General features: G+C 40.9%; 1 protein-coding gene across 2 annotated transcripts in view; it reads right to left on the bottom strand.

Annotated features, from left to right (window-relative positions):
• LOC111159455 (prolyl 4-hydroxylase subunit alpha 3) overlaps window positions 1-19,628 on the bottom strand; it is a 39,059-nt gene that overhangs the window by 16,987 nt on the left and 2,444 nt on the right. For both annotated transcript variants that reach the window (XM_022521944.1, XM_022521945.1), the window contains exons 2-6: window positions 14,831-14,973; window positions 13,617-13,840; window positions 8,817-8,966; window positions 2,189-2,240; window positions 119-282 (exon numbers count right to left, since the gene is read on the bottom strand). In XM_022521944.1, coding sequence (XP_022377652.1) covers window positions 119-282; window positions 2,189-2,240; window positions 8,817-8,966; window positions 13,617-13,840; window positions 14,831-14,973 — 733 coding nt within the window. The remainder of the gene's footprint in view (window positions 1-118; window positions 283-2,188; window positions 2,241-8,816; window positions 8,967-13,616; window positions 13,841-14,830; window positions 14,974-19,628) is intronic.

Genomic DNA, 19,628 nt, shown 5'->3' on the forward strand with positions numbered 1-19,628 from the left:
CCAAATGAGCTTTACATTTCTAATCCATCAGCCTTTTCCCCTCACATCATTCCAATGCTACCTTCTCTTTCTCTGGGTAAGCCTATTCCCCCTTTTCTCTTTCCCTGAGGACTCCTACCTGGGATCCCAGGGTCTGACATAACCCCTCGTAGGTGTCTCTGGTCTGCAGGTGGGGAACATTGGGCCTCTGGATGACAGCCTCAGCTACCACCTGGTTGGGGCTCTCTGCCAAAAGTCTTTCATATTTCAACACATTTCTGGCCACCCTCTTATTATCTGGGCCTGGAAGAAATCAGAGCAGGGGATAATACAGATTAACAAACAATGGTCTCAGGGAGTGCTGCCAAGGTTTCCTATAGCTTCCCAGTCACACACAACCAGCCAATGGCCACCCTGAAAAGCTCCCGTGTCCATGCACAGGAGGATATAAGGTCCTCACTCCCAGAAGAGTACCTGTATTAAGAAAGATCGAGTTAGGTCCAGTAGGTCTGAGGGTGCAAAGGACTTTGGGAAGGAAAGTGGTACTTAACACTGTTAGATCAAGGGATCATAAGGATGGCAGCTCTAGGATAGTGTGATGGTAAGTTTTATGTATTAGGAAGAAGCTTCCTAACTCATTCCTTTCTTCCTTCCTTTATTCATTTACCCATTCAATAAATCTTCAGTGAAAATCTACAAGGTACTGAGTACTGTGTTAGAGGCTAACCTCCCAGAGTTTGGAGCCTAATGGAGAAAAGCTACATTAAATAACTACTCACAATGAAACCCATAAATGCCATGAAAGAGAAGTCCAGAGAGCCAGAGCCTAAAGCAGAGAGACCCAACCTATTCTTCCCTAGAGCAGTGAAAGCTAATCCATTTCCCAGACTATGAGATCCTTCAAAATTCCCAACTGGCCTACATACAGAGCAGTGCAGGGTGAGACAGAGGGGTTCTAGGCTTTGGTTCTAGCCTGAGTTCCCCCTGGGGTCTTGTGTCTTATCTGTACCCACCTGTTGGTGCCCACTGTGGCTATAAGAGGTCCATGGGCTGGCAGCTACCCATGGCCTGCTAGCCTCTGTGCCTGAGTTTTAGTGCCTCTCAGAAGGATGTGCTGGATTGTTCTAATGATCCCAAAGCATTGTTCTCTGAGGAGCTCAGTGTGCCTCTAACTACCACCACCACACCCCTGGCAAAAGTTACCAATTTTTTTTGTAACAAGAGACAAAATGAAGTTAGGGAGAATAGAAGTAATGGCCCCAAAACCCCAGTGAAAATACTACAAAGCCAGAAATAGAACTGGTAATTTTAATTTGCTTTGTCCTATTCCACCTATAACTGCACATGGTTTGGGTTCTCTGGGACAGGCAGAAATTTTAATAGCCAAACATAAAGAAATAAAGAAGGGCTGGGTTATCATTTTGCCTGTAGTAATTGCCCACATGTCTCCAGACCATATGGCTACTTCCACATCCTACTGTTTGCCCAGTTTCCAGAATAGAATAATGTTACTAAATGGATTCATTAAAAAGCAATAAATACATACAACTGTGAAGTCCTATGTGAAACACTTTATAAATATTAAAATATCACAGTGATTATTTACTTACTTTAGTATCTCAGTATTTTATTAAAGGAAAACCTGGGAAGCCAGCTTCCACCAAAATTTTAACTAAAAATATCCAAGCAGAGAACTAGGCTGGGAAATCTTGCTCCTGTTCTACTCTGGTGATGTGCTGTGTGAGAAGGGTCGAAGCTGAACCCTGCACTAACCGAGCAGGGTGCTTGATGGCCAAGCGAGCTCTGGTTTAAAGGGAAGAACTGATATCTCTGTGGAAACAGCCAAAATAAGTAATCCCACGGAGTCACTCCCCTTACACACACAGCTCTCACTGACTTCATGCGCGCCCAGTCCTGGCCTTGTTCCCCACTGGAGCAGCACTAATGTATACCTGGCTGTGAGTGGAAGAGGAAAGGGACAGACTGATACTTCCTTAGCATTTTCCCACAAACCAAAAAACTTTCCCCTGATATATTGATCAGTAGCTAAGTAAGATTCAATCCAAAATTAGAAATGTGGCTTGGATTATAAAATTAGAGAAATAAAAACACATAGCTGTCTTTTCCTTGCAGGGATTAAGGGCCAGGAGCAGAAGGGATTTCCCAGTGAATCAGAGCCATGGCTCATTGATCTTCTATCATTACGTACTGTAGAGAAGAAACTCTCGGGAAAGGCTGAGGGCACACGAAACATTGCCAGCCTATAAAACAAAAAGAAAGAAAAGGAGGCGTTAGCCACACTGAGGATATCTTCTTTGACCAAATCATTAAATGGACTAAAAAAAAAACTCCTCAAACTCAACACACACAAAACAGATAATCGTATCAAAAAATGGGCAGAAGATATGAACAGACACTTCTCCAATGAAGACATACAAATGGCTATCAGACACATGAAAAAATGTTCATCATCACTAGCCATCAGGGAGATTCAAATTAAAACCACATGGAGATACCACCTTACACCAGTTAGAATGGCCAAAATTAACAAAACAGGAAACAACATGTATTGGAGGGGATGTGGAGAAAGGGGAACCCTCTTACACTGTTGGTGGGAATGCAAGTTGGTGCAGCCACTTTGGAGAACAGTGTGGAGATTCCTCAAGAAATTAAAAATAGAGCTTCCCTATGACTCTGCAATTGCACTACTGGGTATTTACCCCAACGATACAGATGTAGTGAAAAGAAGGGCCATCTGTACCCCCATGTTTATAGCAGCAATGGCCACGGTCGCCAAACTGTGGAAAGAACCAAGATGCCCTTCAACGGACGAATGGATAAGGAAGATGTGGTCCATATACACTATGGAGTATTATGCCTCCATCAGAAAGGATGAATACCCAACTTTTGTAGCAACATGGACAGGATTGGAAGAGATTATGCTGAGTGAAATAAGTCAAGCAGAGAGAGTCAATTATCATATGGTTTCACTTATTTGTGGAGCATAACAAATACCATGGAGGACAAGGGGAGTTAGAGAGGAGACGGGAGTTGGGGGAAATTGGAAGGGGGGTGAACCATGAGAGACTATGGACTCTGAAAAACAATCTGAGGGGTTTGAAGCGGCAGGGGTGTGGGAGGTTGGGGGAACCAGGTGGTGGGTATTAGAGAGGGCACGGATTGCGTGGAGCACGGGGAGTGGTGCAAAAACAAGGAATACTGTTATGCTGAAAATTAAAACAAAAACAAAAACAAAAACAAACTATAAAATACTCTTACCACCAGTAGACAATAAGACTCACTGAAATGAGCAGCAGACTAGAAATGTAGAGGTTCTCCGTTCTAATTCAGCATTTTCACCCCTAATGCAACTCAGGTCTCCTCAGTGTCCTCATTTTACAAATGACTCATTCCCACCCTTACCAGGGAAGGTAGAAACATAAATGAAAATAAACTTTCTTAAAGTGCCTCAAATCTTAAAGCATGCAAAACCACATAACTGGAAGGTGGTGTTATTTTGGTATATTTCATTATTAAATTTAACATGAAACTATAAAAACCCTAGTAAAAATATAATTTGTTCTCCAGGCTCAGTCCTTCCTATAGTCTACGAAGGTAGCAGGAGGGAGCCAAAGGAAGAACTAAACCTGAAACATTCCCACTGCATAGTAATGACCTCTCCTTGCCACTGCCATTTGACCTTGAGCTACACATGTTCAGAAGTACACAGGGGCTTTCCGGACAAACTGGGGGAAAGAACCCAGTGTAGGTGGGCTGCCATCCTGCCCTGGGCGCCAAGGAATGATGACGAACTAATAGAATCTTATATCCTTCTGGTCATTTCATTGTTCTGTGCTAAAAATTCATGTTTCAGGGCGCCTCCGTGGCTTAGTTGGTCAGATGTCTGCCTTTGGCTCAGGTCATGATCCCAGGGTTCTGGGATCAAGCCCTGCATCAGGTTCCCTGCTCAGCGGGGAGCCTGCTTCTCCCTCTCCCTCTGCTGCTCCCCCTGCTTGTGCTCACTCTCTCAAATAAACAAAGCCTTTAAAAAAAATTCATGTTTAATGACAAAAGCAACAATAAGCACACTATGAAACATAAGAGACAGGAAAAAGAAATGGTCTGTTGAAACCCAGGGGCTCCAAGCACTTCAGATGACATAGAGCATGTACACATTCACATTTGTTACACATTTTCATATCCTGATTGTTTTACTCCACATTGTCATCAGGGGGACTTTTTATATCATTTCATAGTCTTCGGAGATGGCATATTTTAACTGTGGTAAGAAACACACAACTTAGGGACACTTGAGTGACGCATTTGGTTAAGTGTACGACTCTTGGTTTTGGCTCAGGCCGTGATCTATGGTCATGAGATTGAACCCTTCAAGCAGCTCCACACTGAGTACGGAGTCTGCTTGAGATTCTCTCCATCTCTCTCTGACCCTCCCACTAATGCTCTTTTCCTCTCTCTCTCTCTTAAATACATCCATGATTCTCAAAAACAACAACAACAGGTAGCTTGGGTGGTTCAGTCATTGGGCATCTACCTTCGGCTCAGCTCATGATCCCAGGGTCCTGGATCAAGCCCTGCATAGTGCTCCCTGCTCAGCGGGAAGACTGCTTCTCTCTCCCCCACTCTCCCTGCTTGTGTTCCCTCTCTCACTGTATCTCTGTCAAATAAATTTTTAAAATCTTAAAAAAAAACCTCACAACATAAATTTACCATCTTAACCATCTCTAAGTGTACAGTTTGGTAATGTTAACTACATTCACATTGTTGTGCAGTCAATCTCCAGAATTTTTCCATCTTGCAAATCTGAAACCCTGGACCCAACAAACAACTCTCAATTGCCCCCTTCCTTTAGTCCCCGGTAACCACCATTCTACTTTCTGTCTCTATAAATTTGATTCCTCTGGATACTTCATATAAGTGCAATCATACAGTATTTGTCTTTTTGTGACTGGCTTATTTCATTTAGCATAATATCCTCAAAGTTCATCTATGTTGTAGCATGTGTCAGAATTTCCTTTTTTTTTTTTTAAAGATTTTATTTATTTATTTATTTGAGAGAGAGAGAGAGCATGCACAGAGGGAGAGGTGGAAGGAGAAGCAGACTCCATGCTGAATAGAGAGCCTGACACTGGGCTCAATCACAGAACCACAAGACTATGACCTGTGCCAAAGGCAAATGCTTAACTGACTGAGCCACCCAGGCACCCCTAAGAATTTCCTTCTTTCCTAAGGCTGAATACTATTTTCTTATATAGAGAGACCACATTTTTAATAGCTGCATTTCATTCTACCTAAAAGCTATATCACAGATGACCTATACATATAGATTGTTTGCAGTTATTTAATCCATTAGTTACTCTGTTCAATACTTAACAGAGGGATACTTAAGTAATGTATTGGTAACATCAGATTATTAACTCAAGGTTATGGCTTTTCAAATTGTTTTGAGATGAAGAGAACTAAAATACAACTTTACGTATTTTTAAACTCAAGGGCTCTTTCATGAGATAAAATTAGATTTTATCAAGAACAAAGCTACATTTGGGGCACCTGGGTGACTCGTTAAGCGTTTGCCTTCGGCTCAGGTCATGATCCTAGGGTCCTGGGATCAAGCTCCACATCGGGCTCCCTGCTCAGTGGGGAGTTTGCTTCTCCTTTACCCTCTGCTCCTCTACCTGCTTGTGCTCTCTCTCTCTCAAATGAATGAAGAAAGTCTTTTAAAAAAAAAAAAAGGAAAAAATAAAAAAGTTATTTTTGAATGGAATGTGTACACTATATATAATGTTACATGAACAAGGTGAATGTACGCTTGTAGTGTATAATATAATAATAGCTTACATTTGTTGAGTGCCCATGTTATGAACAGTGTTAAGGGCTTTACATGTATTAGCTCATTTATTCCTCATGACAACCCTTTGAGGTGAGCATTGAAGGAAAGCAAAATAAGCCACCCCAAAATATGCCTCTTTGGCATAAGGATTATTTTGAGCTATTTTGAGAAATGGCAGACATAGGAGAAACTCTGAAAACCAGAGAAGCTACCCTTTTGTGAGAGAAATTTGTATTTATAAAGGAGTCCTCCATTTGTGTCTCCCTCTGTGTACCTGGAAAAGAAGGATGACTCTGAATCACAAGAGAATCTTTTTTTTTAAGGTATATTTATTTATTTTAGAGAGAGAGAGAGCGTGTGTGAGTGGGGGGGCGGGGGCAGAAGGAAATGGAGAGAAGGCTCAAGCAGACTCCACACCCAGCATGGAGGCTGACACAGAGCTTGATCTCAGACCCTGAGATTACCACATGAGGTGAAACCAAGAGTCAGCCACTTAACCAACTATCACTCAGGCCCCTTGAATCACAAAAGAATCTTATCAATGGAGAAAGCTCACTTAAATCTGCATAACAACCTTACCCTTGTTGGCATTTCCTGGTAACCCCCCAAAATTGGCCTCTCCCCATACCTTTCTTTCTACTGTATTTAGCTGGAAATGGTATTTAAGGTGGAGGCTTAGGCCACTTCAAGGAGTTTCTCATTCTTCCGCCCCACCTCGCGTGTATTTTTCCTCTTATTAATCTGTTTTTTATTGCAAGGATGTCTCAGCCAAGCGCTCAGAAGATTAAAGAATTACTTCCTGCTCCCCCCACTTTCTAACAGCATCATTATTATTCACCTTTTAAAGATTTGAACCCAGGTCAGTCTGACTTCGGAGACTGTGGTTTAATCACTACGCAACTCTCTCATTAAAAATTATTGAAATAATTTTTTACTAAAATATATTATTATATAAGTATTTACTTATATAATATAAGTATTTATATTATAAGTACTTATATAAATAAGTATTTACTAAAATACTTATTTATATAAGTATTATATGTTATATGATATTATATATTACATGTAATATTTTCATAGTATAATTATATATCACATATTTTATATGATAATGAAAGATCCACAGAGGGACAACTATCCCAAATTTATAAGGGCTAAAAAGGGACCATAACTGTCTATGAGACAATGCCCGATGTGTTCTATTACTGTCGTATAAAAAAATGTGCTGTAAGAGCACAAAGGAGTCTGAGAAGACTGAGGAGAATTGAGGAAGTCTTCACAAGTAGGTGACATTTGAGCTATGCCTTGTGAGATGAATAAAAATTACCAGACAAAGCACAATTGTGGAAAGGGAGAGTCTACCAGTGAGCGGAGGAGAAACCTGAGTCATCAGAGGGTAAAAAAGCCAAAACCAGTCCTCAGGCGTTGCATTTGAAGCTCTGTCTCTCAGGGTAAGCTGCTTGAGTTCATCTTCGCCTAGTCTCTGGGTCAATTCTGTTTTCTTCCTCTATTAAAACCCAATTTCTTCTTGCCTTTGTTGTTCTACAGTGATTCTATTAGAGCTTTAATACAGAGCAATTGAGCAGGCGCATTAGGAAGAGCACCCTGGAAAGTCTTACAACAAAGACCCACTTACCAGGAACTTCCATGAAAGGCACAGGCCCATTTGCTACTCTGAGAATAAATCTGTTTTGGCAGCAACATGTGGGTTTGGACCACCCATGTCCTCCTCCCTTTTCTCAGGAAAAAGGGGAAAGAGAAAGGAACGTAGGGAGCAGAAATGGTTTATTAGCTTTGGAAACTCTAAGGAATTGGCTCTGTAAACTATATTTCCAGCTTATTCTTGAAGACTATACAATTCTGGTGGGAAACAGATTAGCTATATAAAAGGATGGCAGATCGCCCTACTCAGGAAATGAGCTTCCACGAGAGGATCTACAACAGCTCATAGGTCAAGTGCCAAGGAAAAGCAATCCCTGGAGGAGGCGCTGAGCGTCACTATGAACCAGTGACACCATCTCGATAGCCAGACACTAGTCATAGTTACAGTTGGACTCAGCTGCAGATGGGAGAGGATAATCTGCCCATGGTCCTTCTAGCTGGACATAGAATTAAATTGACATGAGACAGATTAACAGGAGAAAATCAAATGTAGTAGGCACATGTACGGGAATCCACATAGACACAAAATTCTAAAGACAGTGAGGCAACATGAAGCTTCTATGAGTTAAGAAGGGTAGAGTCAGAGGACACAAGGGGGAGAAAGTTCATCAGCAAGAAGGTGAAGGGAGATGTTTGGAGAAACATGGTTGCCCTATTGTGCAGAGTTCTTAGATCAAGGGGAGTCTCTGTTAATAGCTTTCTGCCTGTTATAGACTCTCCTTTCCAACATAAACTTGGCAGTTGCAAGGAGGCAGAGTGCTTTTCCTGCATCTGCTGGGTTTTGATTACTTTTAACTCAAAATAATCTTTATGCCAAAGTGGCCCATATTGGGACAGCCTGCCCTGGGCCCCTACCATAACTATCAAATTCTTCCTTGGATATTGGAAATATCATGACAGAACACCTGTGAGAAGACAGGAGCTGCTGACAGCGTAAAAGAGTGCTCTACATCAACTATGAACCCGTTAGACATTTGTAAATGCCCCTGCTGCACCACAGGTGGGGGAGCCTGCCTCCTACACAGAAGACAATGGTTTTAAAGCAGTCAAGGCGCTGGAAAGAGCACCGGACTAAGAGTAAGACAGACCTGGGCACTAATTCCAGCTCTATGAACTTCGTGACAAGTTAGGAATTTTTTGGAGATTTAGTTTACTCACATGTGAAATATGGAAATAATAAAACAACTGCCCTGCTTGACTCACATTTGGTCCTGTTGGGAAGATGAAATAAATTGAGACATGAAAATGTGTAGGAAATTGTCAAGCAGATATAAAGCACTATATTTGTTGTGATAAAAGTAGTGAGCCTCCCTTACTCCCCTACCTGGAAATAGGCAAAGGCCAAGTGATCCAAGGCATCCTCTAGACTTGCCTCATCCTCTGTCTTCCATTCTCCATAAGATCCTCGGAAGAGACTAACAGCCTCCTCCAGCCATGGAATGGCATGGTAGTAATCCCCCATGTCATACGCCACCTGTAGATAACATAAGTACCATCATTAAGCCTGAATCCACAGGTAGAGGAAAGGAAATGACAAAGAGTAGGAGGGCCTATAGAACACAAGCAGGCAAGTTTTCATCTCAAATTCATTTAAATTCAATTTATCAACCATCCATTATATCCAATGCATTGTTCTAGATGTAGCGAAGACACAAGGGTTCTTGCATTTAAGGAACTTATAATATGGGGAGAAGAAAGATATGAACTCAGTTAACTGTAATACTGGGCAAAATGCACCAATACTCAAAGGAAAAATGCATAATATGTCATGGAGGTAGAGAAGGGAGAGACTTGGGAATCTCAGAAGGCTTCATGGAAGAAGTGGCATCTGAGGTAGGCTTACCCTGAAGAAAGAAAAGGATTTCAATGAGCAGAGATTGAGAGGAAGAACATTTTAAAGTAAGGGAATGGCAGAAACAGAGCCAAAAGCAACTTGTGTTCAAGTTAGACACTGTGTTATAGCTTAAGGTGAGGAGAAGCAAGAAATGAACTTCAAAAGGTAGCATGGACTAAGTTAATTAGAGTTGTGAGTGTCAGGCTTTTAAAAAGATACTGCCGGTAGCAATGCGAGAAATGGACTGAATTCACTCATTTATTTATTCAATATTTACTGAGTATTTGCAATGTATCTGGTGATCCCTGACCTTAAAGAGCTTATAGTCATATGAGGGGCACAAGAGTAAATCAATAATTGCAACACAATGTATTAGACCCTCACGGGAATGTTCGAACAGCCCAGTGACTTTTTTCTATATTAAATGTTGGAAGGCGGGAATGTGGCAATGTGTACTAGAGCTTTCTCCTGTCTTTTAACAGCTTACAGTTAACTAGAATTCCAGCACTGCAGGTGGAATTTCCTGGAAGTAGATGTTGGAGACAGCATGGAATTATAAAATCACAGAGTTGGAAGCACTCTTACAAAAAATTCTAATTCTACTCTAACTTCCGACCGGCAAAAAGATAGGGCAGATCCTAGAGGTACTGAAACTCTGCAGTCTAAAACAGTAAATCAGCTTTTCTTCCAGGTCTGCCATTCATCTGCCATGTTATTTCTCTGATCCTTACTTTTCCTGTTTATGTAAAAAGGTTGAGTTGAAGAATGAGAGACAAAATGACTGAACTTTTTGTGCTAAGTTAACAATTTGTTTAAATTTTCCCAAGTCCCAAAAATATGGTAGATTGAGATAACTGGAATCCTTCCAAGAAAAAAGACTTGGAACTTTTGAATAAAATATAACAAATATTTTATGATATATTTTCAAGAAAGAATGGAAAATACCCAGATACCAGAAACGAAAAAGGAGCTAAAAACCTCAGCAATGAGCTTAAGAGCAGATGCTGAAGCTGCTTAGGATGGGGGCAGTGTTAGTAATCCCGGTACTTAGCAAAATTTGGTTATACTGCCCACATGAGCCCCCCCTATACCTCCCAAACCTAGGCACTAGAACAAAGACACACTCATAAAACTGAAATCCATGAAAATCTATACCTTAAAGGAAAGGTAGACCAGAAAAAAATCTACCCATTGTTGCAAAGAGTCAAGAAAACTGGTTTGTTTCTGTCTGGATATTGTTCAGGGGAAGCAAAATGTCTCCTTAAAATATTCACAGTCTTGAGCCTATGTTTCATGTGAGTTTAGGGTTTGAATCTGCATTATTCATATAGCTCAGGAAACTCCAGGCCAAGAAATCAATATCATAATGGATCTAAGGTCAGTGCAAATCCAAACCACAATGAGATATCACCTCTTGCCTGTTAGAGTAGCTATTATAAAAGGACAAGAAATTGTGCTGGCAAGGATGTAGAGCAATAGTGCTATGCACTGTTGGCAGGAACGTAAATTGGCACAGCCAATGTGGAAAATAATATGGAGGTTCCTCAAAAAATCAAAAACAGAAGTACCTTTTGATCTACCAATTCCACTTCTGGTATTTATCTAAATAAAATGGAAACACTAACCCAAAAAGATATGCACCTCCATGCTCATTGCCAGTATTATTTACAACAGTCAAGATATGGAAACAACTTAAGTGTCCATTGATGGATGAATGGATAAAGAAATGTCACACACACACACACACACACACACACACACACACACACACACACACGATGAAATATTATTCAGCCCTAAAAATGGAAAGTTGCCACTTGCAACAACATGGATGGACCTTGAGGGTATTACGCTAAGTGAAGTAAGTTAGACAGAGAGAGACAAATACCATACGATCTCACTTAAACGTGGAATCTAAAATAAAAACACAATAACAAAAACCCGAGCCTATAGATACAGAGAACAGACTGGTTGCCAGAGGTGGGAAGTAGGGGGAGAGTGAAATGGGTGAAGGGGGTCAAAAGGCACAAACTTTCTATTATAAAATAAATAAATCACACAGATATAATGTACTCCAAAAAAAAAAAAAAAAAAAAGGAATCTAAGGCCAGTGATACCACCAGAGTACTGGAAAAAGAAAACCCAGAACACTTTGGAGTGATATTCCCACAACTCCAGTCACAGAGATTCTTCTAGATGGGGAAAATAATCCTGCTAAAAATAAGCTCACAAACATAATAAATCATATCAGGAAATAATCAGTCATGAGCAAGAGTCAATAGACATGACCGTGGCATAGTACAATTAGACAACTAAGAATTTCAGAAACTAGAAAGGCTGGTCTGCTTTAAAATAATCCATGGAGGAGGAAATTAGAGATGTGTAGATGAAATAAATTTGGCCACAAGTTAATAATTATTGAAGCTTCTTCTTTGACCCGGCAAGGCCACTCCCAGAGAAATAAAAACAATTGTTCACAGAAAGACAAGAACGTTAATAGCAGCTTTATTCACAGTAGCCCAGGCTGGAAATAGTGCAAGTATCCATTCCTAGTAGACTGGATAAACAGTATGTAGTATACTCATACAACGGAATACTACTCAGCAATAAAAAGGAATGAACTGTTAATAAATGCAACAGGTGGATAAACTTTACAGATCCAGTGTGCTGAAAGAAGCTGGACTCAGGATAGTACACATATATTGTATGGTTCAGGACAGTTCCTGGGCACCCAGGCAAGGGTTGAGTGGAAGGGAGGGGTCAGGAATGGTAAGGAGAAAGAAGAGGGGGGCTTTATTGAGCTATATGTAAATTTATTTTTTAATATTAACCTTAATGCCTTTTGTTTTACATAAATTCCTTTTTAAAATTTGAAATGAACATTGCAAAATTTTAACATTTCATCTCAATTATAGATATAATTGCTTCTTATATTATTTTATGTAGTTTTCTTATATTTGAAATGTTTTATCTTTTAAAATAAGTGAATCAAGGAGCGCCTGGGTGGCTCAGTGGGTTAAAGCCTCTGCCTTCAGCTCAGGTCATGATCCCAGGGTCCTGGGATCGAGCCCCGCGTCGGGCTCTCTGCTCAGCAGGGAGCCTGCTTCCTTCTCTCTCTGACTGCCTCTCTGCCTACTTGTGATCTGTCTGTCAAATAAATAAATAAAAATCTTTTAAAAAAAATAAAATAAAATAAGTGAATCAAGACAAAAATAAAGATGGCCGGTGAGGGTTTCAGGAAGGCACTTACTGCATTTTCAATATATGGTTTTAGTTTCAGAAAGGCTTCACAAATGAAGTGTATATTGGTACCATACACAGAACTATTTTACCTGGCTGAAATTTAAATTAGCCATGAACATGATGATTGAGCTGATTCCATTCAGAATCCTAGAGAAGGGAAAATGGTACATAGAGAGGCTTAGGGCAACCCACCCTGCACTAATTTGGAAGACTGATCTCTAAAACTTAAAATCAGGGCACATGAGGCCCAGTCTCAGATATGCTAATGAATACCGCAGGGGCTGGGAAAATTTACTTTCCTGTAATACACATCTTCAAAATTAAAAAGGACTTACTCCATTACTTCTTGTGGCAAAGGCTAACAAAGAATATATTGTAAAATAACCTCAAGTGTGCTTATAAGTTATGATCAAAGATCAGTTAAATTTCTCATATGGAAGGTTCCTGAAGTCTATTTCCTCAAGTAATGTTAAAGTGAATGGCCTCAGCTTTTTGACACTACCTTAATCCAATACTTCTAAATGCTCAGGAAATGTTGCAAGGGATTCCAGAAAGTCTCAGGAAGCTGAGTTTTCGTGACCTTACCTCACATCTCCCTCTCTTCTCCCCTTCCCCAACCTTGAACCCTGCTTCTCCTTTCCACCCAGCCATTTGTCTGTTGGAAGGGCGCTACTGTTAGGGTGACCCCAGGACCATTTTTCCCAGTCCCAAATTATGTCTGTCATCTGGCCATAACTAGTAACACTCCCTTTACTCTCCAGAATGTCCTGCGTATGTGATCACCTTAGTTATTATGGAAAGAACATGGGACTCAGGGTTAAAAGACCCAGGTTCAGAATTTATTTCTGCTACTTAAAATTGTGTAACCTTAGGCAGATTACTTACCATGTCTGACCTTCGGCTTCTTCATCTGAAAATGGGGAATTATACCAAATTTCCAAGTTTGCTGGAAGGACTTAACGCATGTAAAAGCAATCAGGATATAGTTCCTTTATCCACAAGAAACAAGGGCTGAGCGCTTCGGTCTCTCTCTCTGGATACCGTTACCTTGCCAACTTGGAAGCAGTCATCTGCTGTGAGGGAGAAGAGCCTCCTGGGGCTGTACAGGTCAGTGACAGCAGAGCCAGCAACTCTTTGGAAGACGCCCCGGGCCAGGCCCTTCACGTTGAGCATGTACACATCCTGCAGCCGCATCAGGGCCCTTGCTGCTCCCTCCACGTCCTCAAAGGCTGGGAGGTCCTGCTCCACCTTCTCATAACCATCTTTCAGAGCTGTCAAGGCGGTAAAAACACCAATCCACCATTCAAAAAACAGGCAGGGGCACCTGGGTGGCTCAGTGGGTTAAGCCGCTGCCTTCGGCTCAGGTCATGATCTCAGGGTCCTGGGATCAAGTCCCGCATCGGGCTCTCTGCTTGGCAGGGAGCCTGCTTCCCTCCCTCTCTCTGCCTGCCTGTCTACTTGTGATCTCTCTCTGTCAAATAAATAAATAAAATCTTTAAAAAAAAAAAAAAAACAGGCAGTGAGCATTTAATACAGGCAAGGCATAACCACCTGTTCAAATATTTCATGAGCATATAACATGTTTTATGTGTTTTTATTTCCCATGGCTAGCAGAGTCCTGGTGCAGAGTGGATGCTTAATACAATCTTCTGAATGAGGAACATAAGCTTTAGAGTAAAAACTAAAGCACACACATGTTGTTCCATCCTGTCTGTCTCCAGGAATCTTGCCCTTTGTGGGGATAACTGTTCTTCCTCCTAATCTCCCCAAAGTCAACAAATTTCTTCAAGTACAAAATAGAATAAATTAGGAAACTGACCTTGCTTCAGATCACATTATAGTTTAATCAAATAGAAATTATTAGACAAATATGTAAATGGAATGATATAACCTGTACTTCTTCATAGGGTTATGGTGAAGCTCAAATGAGATAATGGACATGAAAGCATCTTTTTTTTTTTTAGATTTTATTTTTAAGTAAGCTCTACATCTAACATGGGGCTGGAACTCACAACCCCAAGATCAAGAGTCGCAAGCTCCACCACCTGAGCCAGCCAGGCCCCCCAAAAGTGCTTTCTAATGTACAATCACATAGACATATTAACAAGAGGACCTTAATTCTCTGTTAATAGCAAAAGCTATGAAGATGGAGTAATACCTACCCACTTTATGACCCTTCATCACATTCCACCAGAATCTCTCTCCTTTCCAGAGTCAGGAGACAGAATCTTCTCTTACCCTCCAGCCCTCCTCCTCATTACCTCGGATGTTCTCACTGGCCTCCAGACTATGTACCACATTCCTCCAGTCAGACTGTAGGCGTTTGATGAGAGTAAATGCAAGCAGAGGGTTAGACACAGGGGTTGCCGAATCCTCATGCAAAGAAAGCACCTTGTCATAGAATCTGGAAGAGAGGAGTAGAACAATCTCACTTACTGATATAGCCACTGCCCCTAGCAAAGGCTGGCACAGTGTATGTGCATTCAGAGTAGTTAAAAATGAAACATGAACCCCTGGCGACTCACATAATCCTCTAGCCAATAAGCTCAAAGAATATGAAAACTACCAAGACAAGAGAAGGAGATCCATCCATTTGTTCATTCAATGAGTCAGTCTCTGCTCGTCAGTTACTGTACATCAGGGACCACGCTAGATGCTGAAGATTCAAAGGCAAGACAGGGTGGAGCTCTCAAGCAGTTCACAAGCCAGAAAATCTTTCCTCTCATCACTCTATTGTCAATATTTAGAATCTGGTAGAAGCTCAAAAATGTTGTGAAATTAATTGCAATAATTGTGATACCTGCTAGGAGAGAAGAGAGCTTATAAAGAGCCATGTAACGCTCCAGCTACTTGTAGGCAAGGCCCCTAACCGAGGCAGAAGTTAGAAGGTGTTAGGGAAGACTTCCTGAAGGAAATGGCACTTGATCTGAGTCCTAAAGGATTAAACAATTGATAGCTGCTACTTACTGAGCCTTTACCACGTACTAGGCATTCTGCTAAGTGCTTTATATATATTTTGTCTCATTTAATTCCCCCCAAGAAACCTCAGATTAGATTTTATCAAACCAACATTGAAGAGAGAGAAAATTGAAACAAGGCCACACTATTAGTGACAAAACCAGATCTGAACCCAAATCTTCCTGACTCTGAAGCTTGCTCTCAGCTGATTTTGCCATACTGTTTCCACGGAGCTAAAACAAAAAAGGAAGAATTTTTTTTTTTTTTTTTTTTACTTGAGTATAGTTGACTCACAGTGTTATATTAGTTTCAGGCGTACATCACAGTGATTCAAAAAATACAGAACGCTTCACGAATTTGCATGTCATCCTTGTTCAGGACCCATGCTCTTCTTCTCTGTATCACAGGAAGAATATTTTTTGAGCCAATGAGACTAACATATACAAAAGCACAGCGGCTTGACAAGTATGTGTTCATTAATAAGTCGGTCTAAACTGGTTACTTGCTAGATGGCGGACTCCATGCTAGATGCTAGGGATGAAAAGACAAGACATGAGGAAGGGAGGAGAGGCAGTCAGAGACAATTCAACATACATGAAGGGACAGAGAGAAATGGTAGGGGGAGTTCTGAGCTGTTCAGTAGTGCTGGAACCCTAGGTGTGTTGGGAGGATGATGGGTAGGTCAGACTGGACAAGAGAAGAGCACCCCACAGGCCCTGCTGAGGAATTTGGGTTTTACCTTGAGTGCAATTAGAAGCCGCCAAAAGGTTTTAGGTGAGAGCTGGATACACTAGGAAATGTTTACGTATATGAATCTGTGAGAGGGTGGGGTTCAGAAGTGGGGAAGAGTGGAGGCAGAAAGAACTGTCTGGAGGTCAATTCAAAACTGGAAGCAAGAGTAAGGAGGGTCTGAACCATAATAATGACAGTGGGTGCAGAGGTTGGGATAGATTCAAGGGAGATATTTAGGAAGAAGTCCACATAAAAAACTAGTAGCTGTAATGGGGGAGGTGGATGTGGGGTGGTCCAGCAGGCGTCCAGCCTCTCTGGCTTGCCAAATGTGTAGAAAAGGACCAGAAGCGACCATCTTTCTAGTTAATTTCTCTCCTTTTCAGATGTCCTAAAACAGTGTTCACATCAGCAAAAGATGCTGTTTCCTTTCCTGGCATACTACAATTATTCCATTTCTAACACACTATTGGGATTAACATGATTACAATTTATTCATGGTAATAAGGCAGACCTAAGAGCTGTTGGCATGCCCTCTAAAATTTTTTCCCTTGATTTAAAATTATTAATTCCAGGAGTAATATAATAACAACAATGGAAGTAAAAAGAAAAGAGTGTGTGCAAAGTGAAGAGGACATGGGTTTAAAGGCATGTGCTCAAGAGCGGTGAGAATATAGGCATCCTTTGGCCAGAGTGGAAGACTTGAGTGAGGAGGTAGGGATGAAAGTTAAGAACAGAGGGAGTGGCAGGGTGGGGGGATTCATTGCCTTGAAACTGAGTCTGACCTAAGGGTTTCTCAAGGGTGGAGCCTGAAATAGAAGATGACTTGCCTCCAGGTGCCTCCAGGGAGCCAAGAGTTGAATTCAAGCATAAACTAAGGGACGAGAATCTGGGCCTTGGTGCCCCAGAGAGGAAATGAAAACCCTGTCAAGTCCCAGGATGTCTCTGATCTCTGAAACAAGGCACTTTGAGAATGGCTACTCTACAGTTTTAAAAACTAAACCAGCCTCCTGGGGTGGGATTTTTTTTTTTTTTTTTTACTACCCATTATTTCCTGCTCCTGCTCCAGCTCCATATGGAACTACTTAGTGCAAGATATTTCATTGCTAGACGAAAACACTTACAAGCAGAGACTTGGGCTTGAATCCAGCCTGAAGAGTAAGTATCCAAGGACAACTGAGGCTGAGTGGGCAGTAATTTTATAGACAGTTGGATTGGAAGGAGAACTGGCCTCCAACTGTCCCTCAGTTTGCTCCTCTGTAATATGACAGAACTGGTCTAATCTAGAAGGTCTCTCTGGATCCTTTCAGCATGACCATTCTATTGTTTCTTTCCATCATCTTTTCCATAACTGAATAAATAGATTCTTCATTTGATGCTTGAGGATGTTTAACAGGCATCAGAGGAAAGACACAAGGCAGAGACGTGAAAATTTCCCCCAAGTCCTCCAGCATTCAAAAGCCCTAGTGCCTTGTTCTCTTCACATGGTACTTTGTGTTATGGGGTCAGTTTATTTAGGGCAGGGGTTGGATCTCTATGGCAGCACATAATTCAGTTCGGCATTCAGATACATCATTTTTCTTTCACACAAAGAAAAAAACCTATCAACAGATATCTGAGACTGGTTTGGAATCCAAACATTGGCCCTATTCCCAGCCTCTGAGCAAATAGCTGGTTTTCAGAGACCGAATCACTGGATGCTGAATTCAAACCTCAAGTTTTCCTAAATGGCTTTTGCTTTAACAAATGTTGCTGAGAGTAGAAAATCAGATCCTTGCTTCAAGAATCTGCACATAAAATTTGCAACCCAATCCTGCATTAAACATAGCCTGGATAGGTTATCCAGCCGCAATACGTAGGCTATTTTAATTCAATATGTTTCTTCTTGAGAATTCAGCAATGGCTGTGTCTCAGATCTTCTGAGACATTCCAAATGCTTAATTCATAACACAAAAATTATTGCTGCTGATATTACTCTTTCAATCTTGGTAGCTTTTTAAAACTGAAATAGCAAAATTTAAAAAAACAATATATATATATATATATGTATATTATAACTAGTAAAATTTTTATTCATTAACTTGGGGGTAAGGAGTAGTTTCAACATTGAAAAATATTTTGTTTCTTTTTTTAAAAAAGCTTTTATTTATTTGAGAGAGAGACCAAGAGAGTACATGGGGGGCATGGTGCAGAGGTAAAGGGAGAACTTGCTGAACAGGAAGCCAACCTCTGCTAGATCTAGGATCCCAGAATCACGACATAGGCTGAAGGCAAACGCTTAACTACCTGAGCCACTCAGGCACCCCCAAAATATTTTATTTCTAATTCAGAAATTTAAATAAGACTATCTACTGAGGTCCTTAGAAATAACATCTCAAGTCACATTAGATCACCAGATTGGGATTATAAGGAAAATAAGCAGAACTGCCAAAATTTTTGTTTTAGAAAGCAAATATCTCACTAGGTTTTAGAGCATTGACTAAGGAACAGACAGTCTCTAAGATATCAAACTAAACTTTCTGAAATTAAATGTTCATAGCTCATAGGAGAAGAGAATCTAGAATTTTTCTGAATCTATCTTATTATCTAGGCTCTCACAATCTTAGTTACTGCTTAGAGCCAAAGGTGGAGTCTAGTTTCACCAGGCAGTCTCAAAATAAACAAAAAATCACACAGAGCTAACATTTGTTGAGCACCTACTACATTTCAAGCAATATGATAAATGCCTTTACATGGTACTAATCCTTCCACCAAGTCTGTGGGGTAGGTGCTATCATTATCATCATTTTGCAGATTAGGAAAATAATGCTTAAAGAGGTAAAGGACCTTGCCCAAGGTCAGAGCCAAGGATTCAAGCAAAGGTCTATTAAATTCCTACATCCAGACTCTTAACCACTATGTACTCCAGCTATTCATAAAACCTTAGCAGTTATGAGGTTTGGTCTGGGTCCTGGCACAGCAGATAAAGCAAGCAGTAAGGACCTACCTGATGGCATGATACGAAGAAACAATCAAAAGAACTATGTCCTAGTCCCGTATTTTGCTACCTACTAATGTATAATCTCGGGTAAGGGGACTAAACTTTAGTTTTCTTATATTTTAAATGATTTCTCATTTGTTTATGAGAGCCATACAAACCTATTTCAAAGCATGTGTGTAAGGAGCAAATGAAATTAGGGTTCTGTGAAAGAGCTGTGACTATGACAATGGTGATGAGACAGTAAAGGAGACCAGCATCAGTGTCCCCCATCCCCTCCATCAGTTACTCTGATCCACAGTGCCATCTCTGTTCTGAACCTGTTCCCTGGGAGGCCTGGCATGAGGATCTTGCCCCCGCATCTCTACCTGAGCCACCCAACTAAAGAGATTAGT

The sequence above is a fragment of the Enhydra lutris genome, unplaced genomic scaffold (assembly GCF_002288905.1).
Source record: "Enhydra lutris kenyoni isolate GAN:26980312 unplaced genomic scaffold, ASM228890v2 scaffoldscaffold68, whole genome shotgun sequence".
Lineage (NCBI taxonomy): Eukaryota > Metazoa > Chordata > Mammalia > Carnivora > Mustelidae > Enhydra > Enhydra lutris.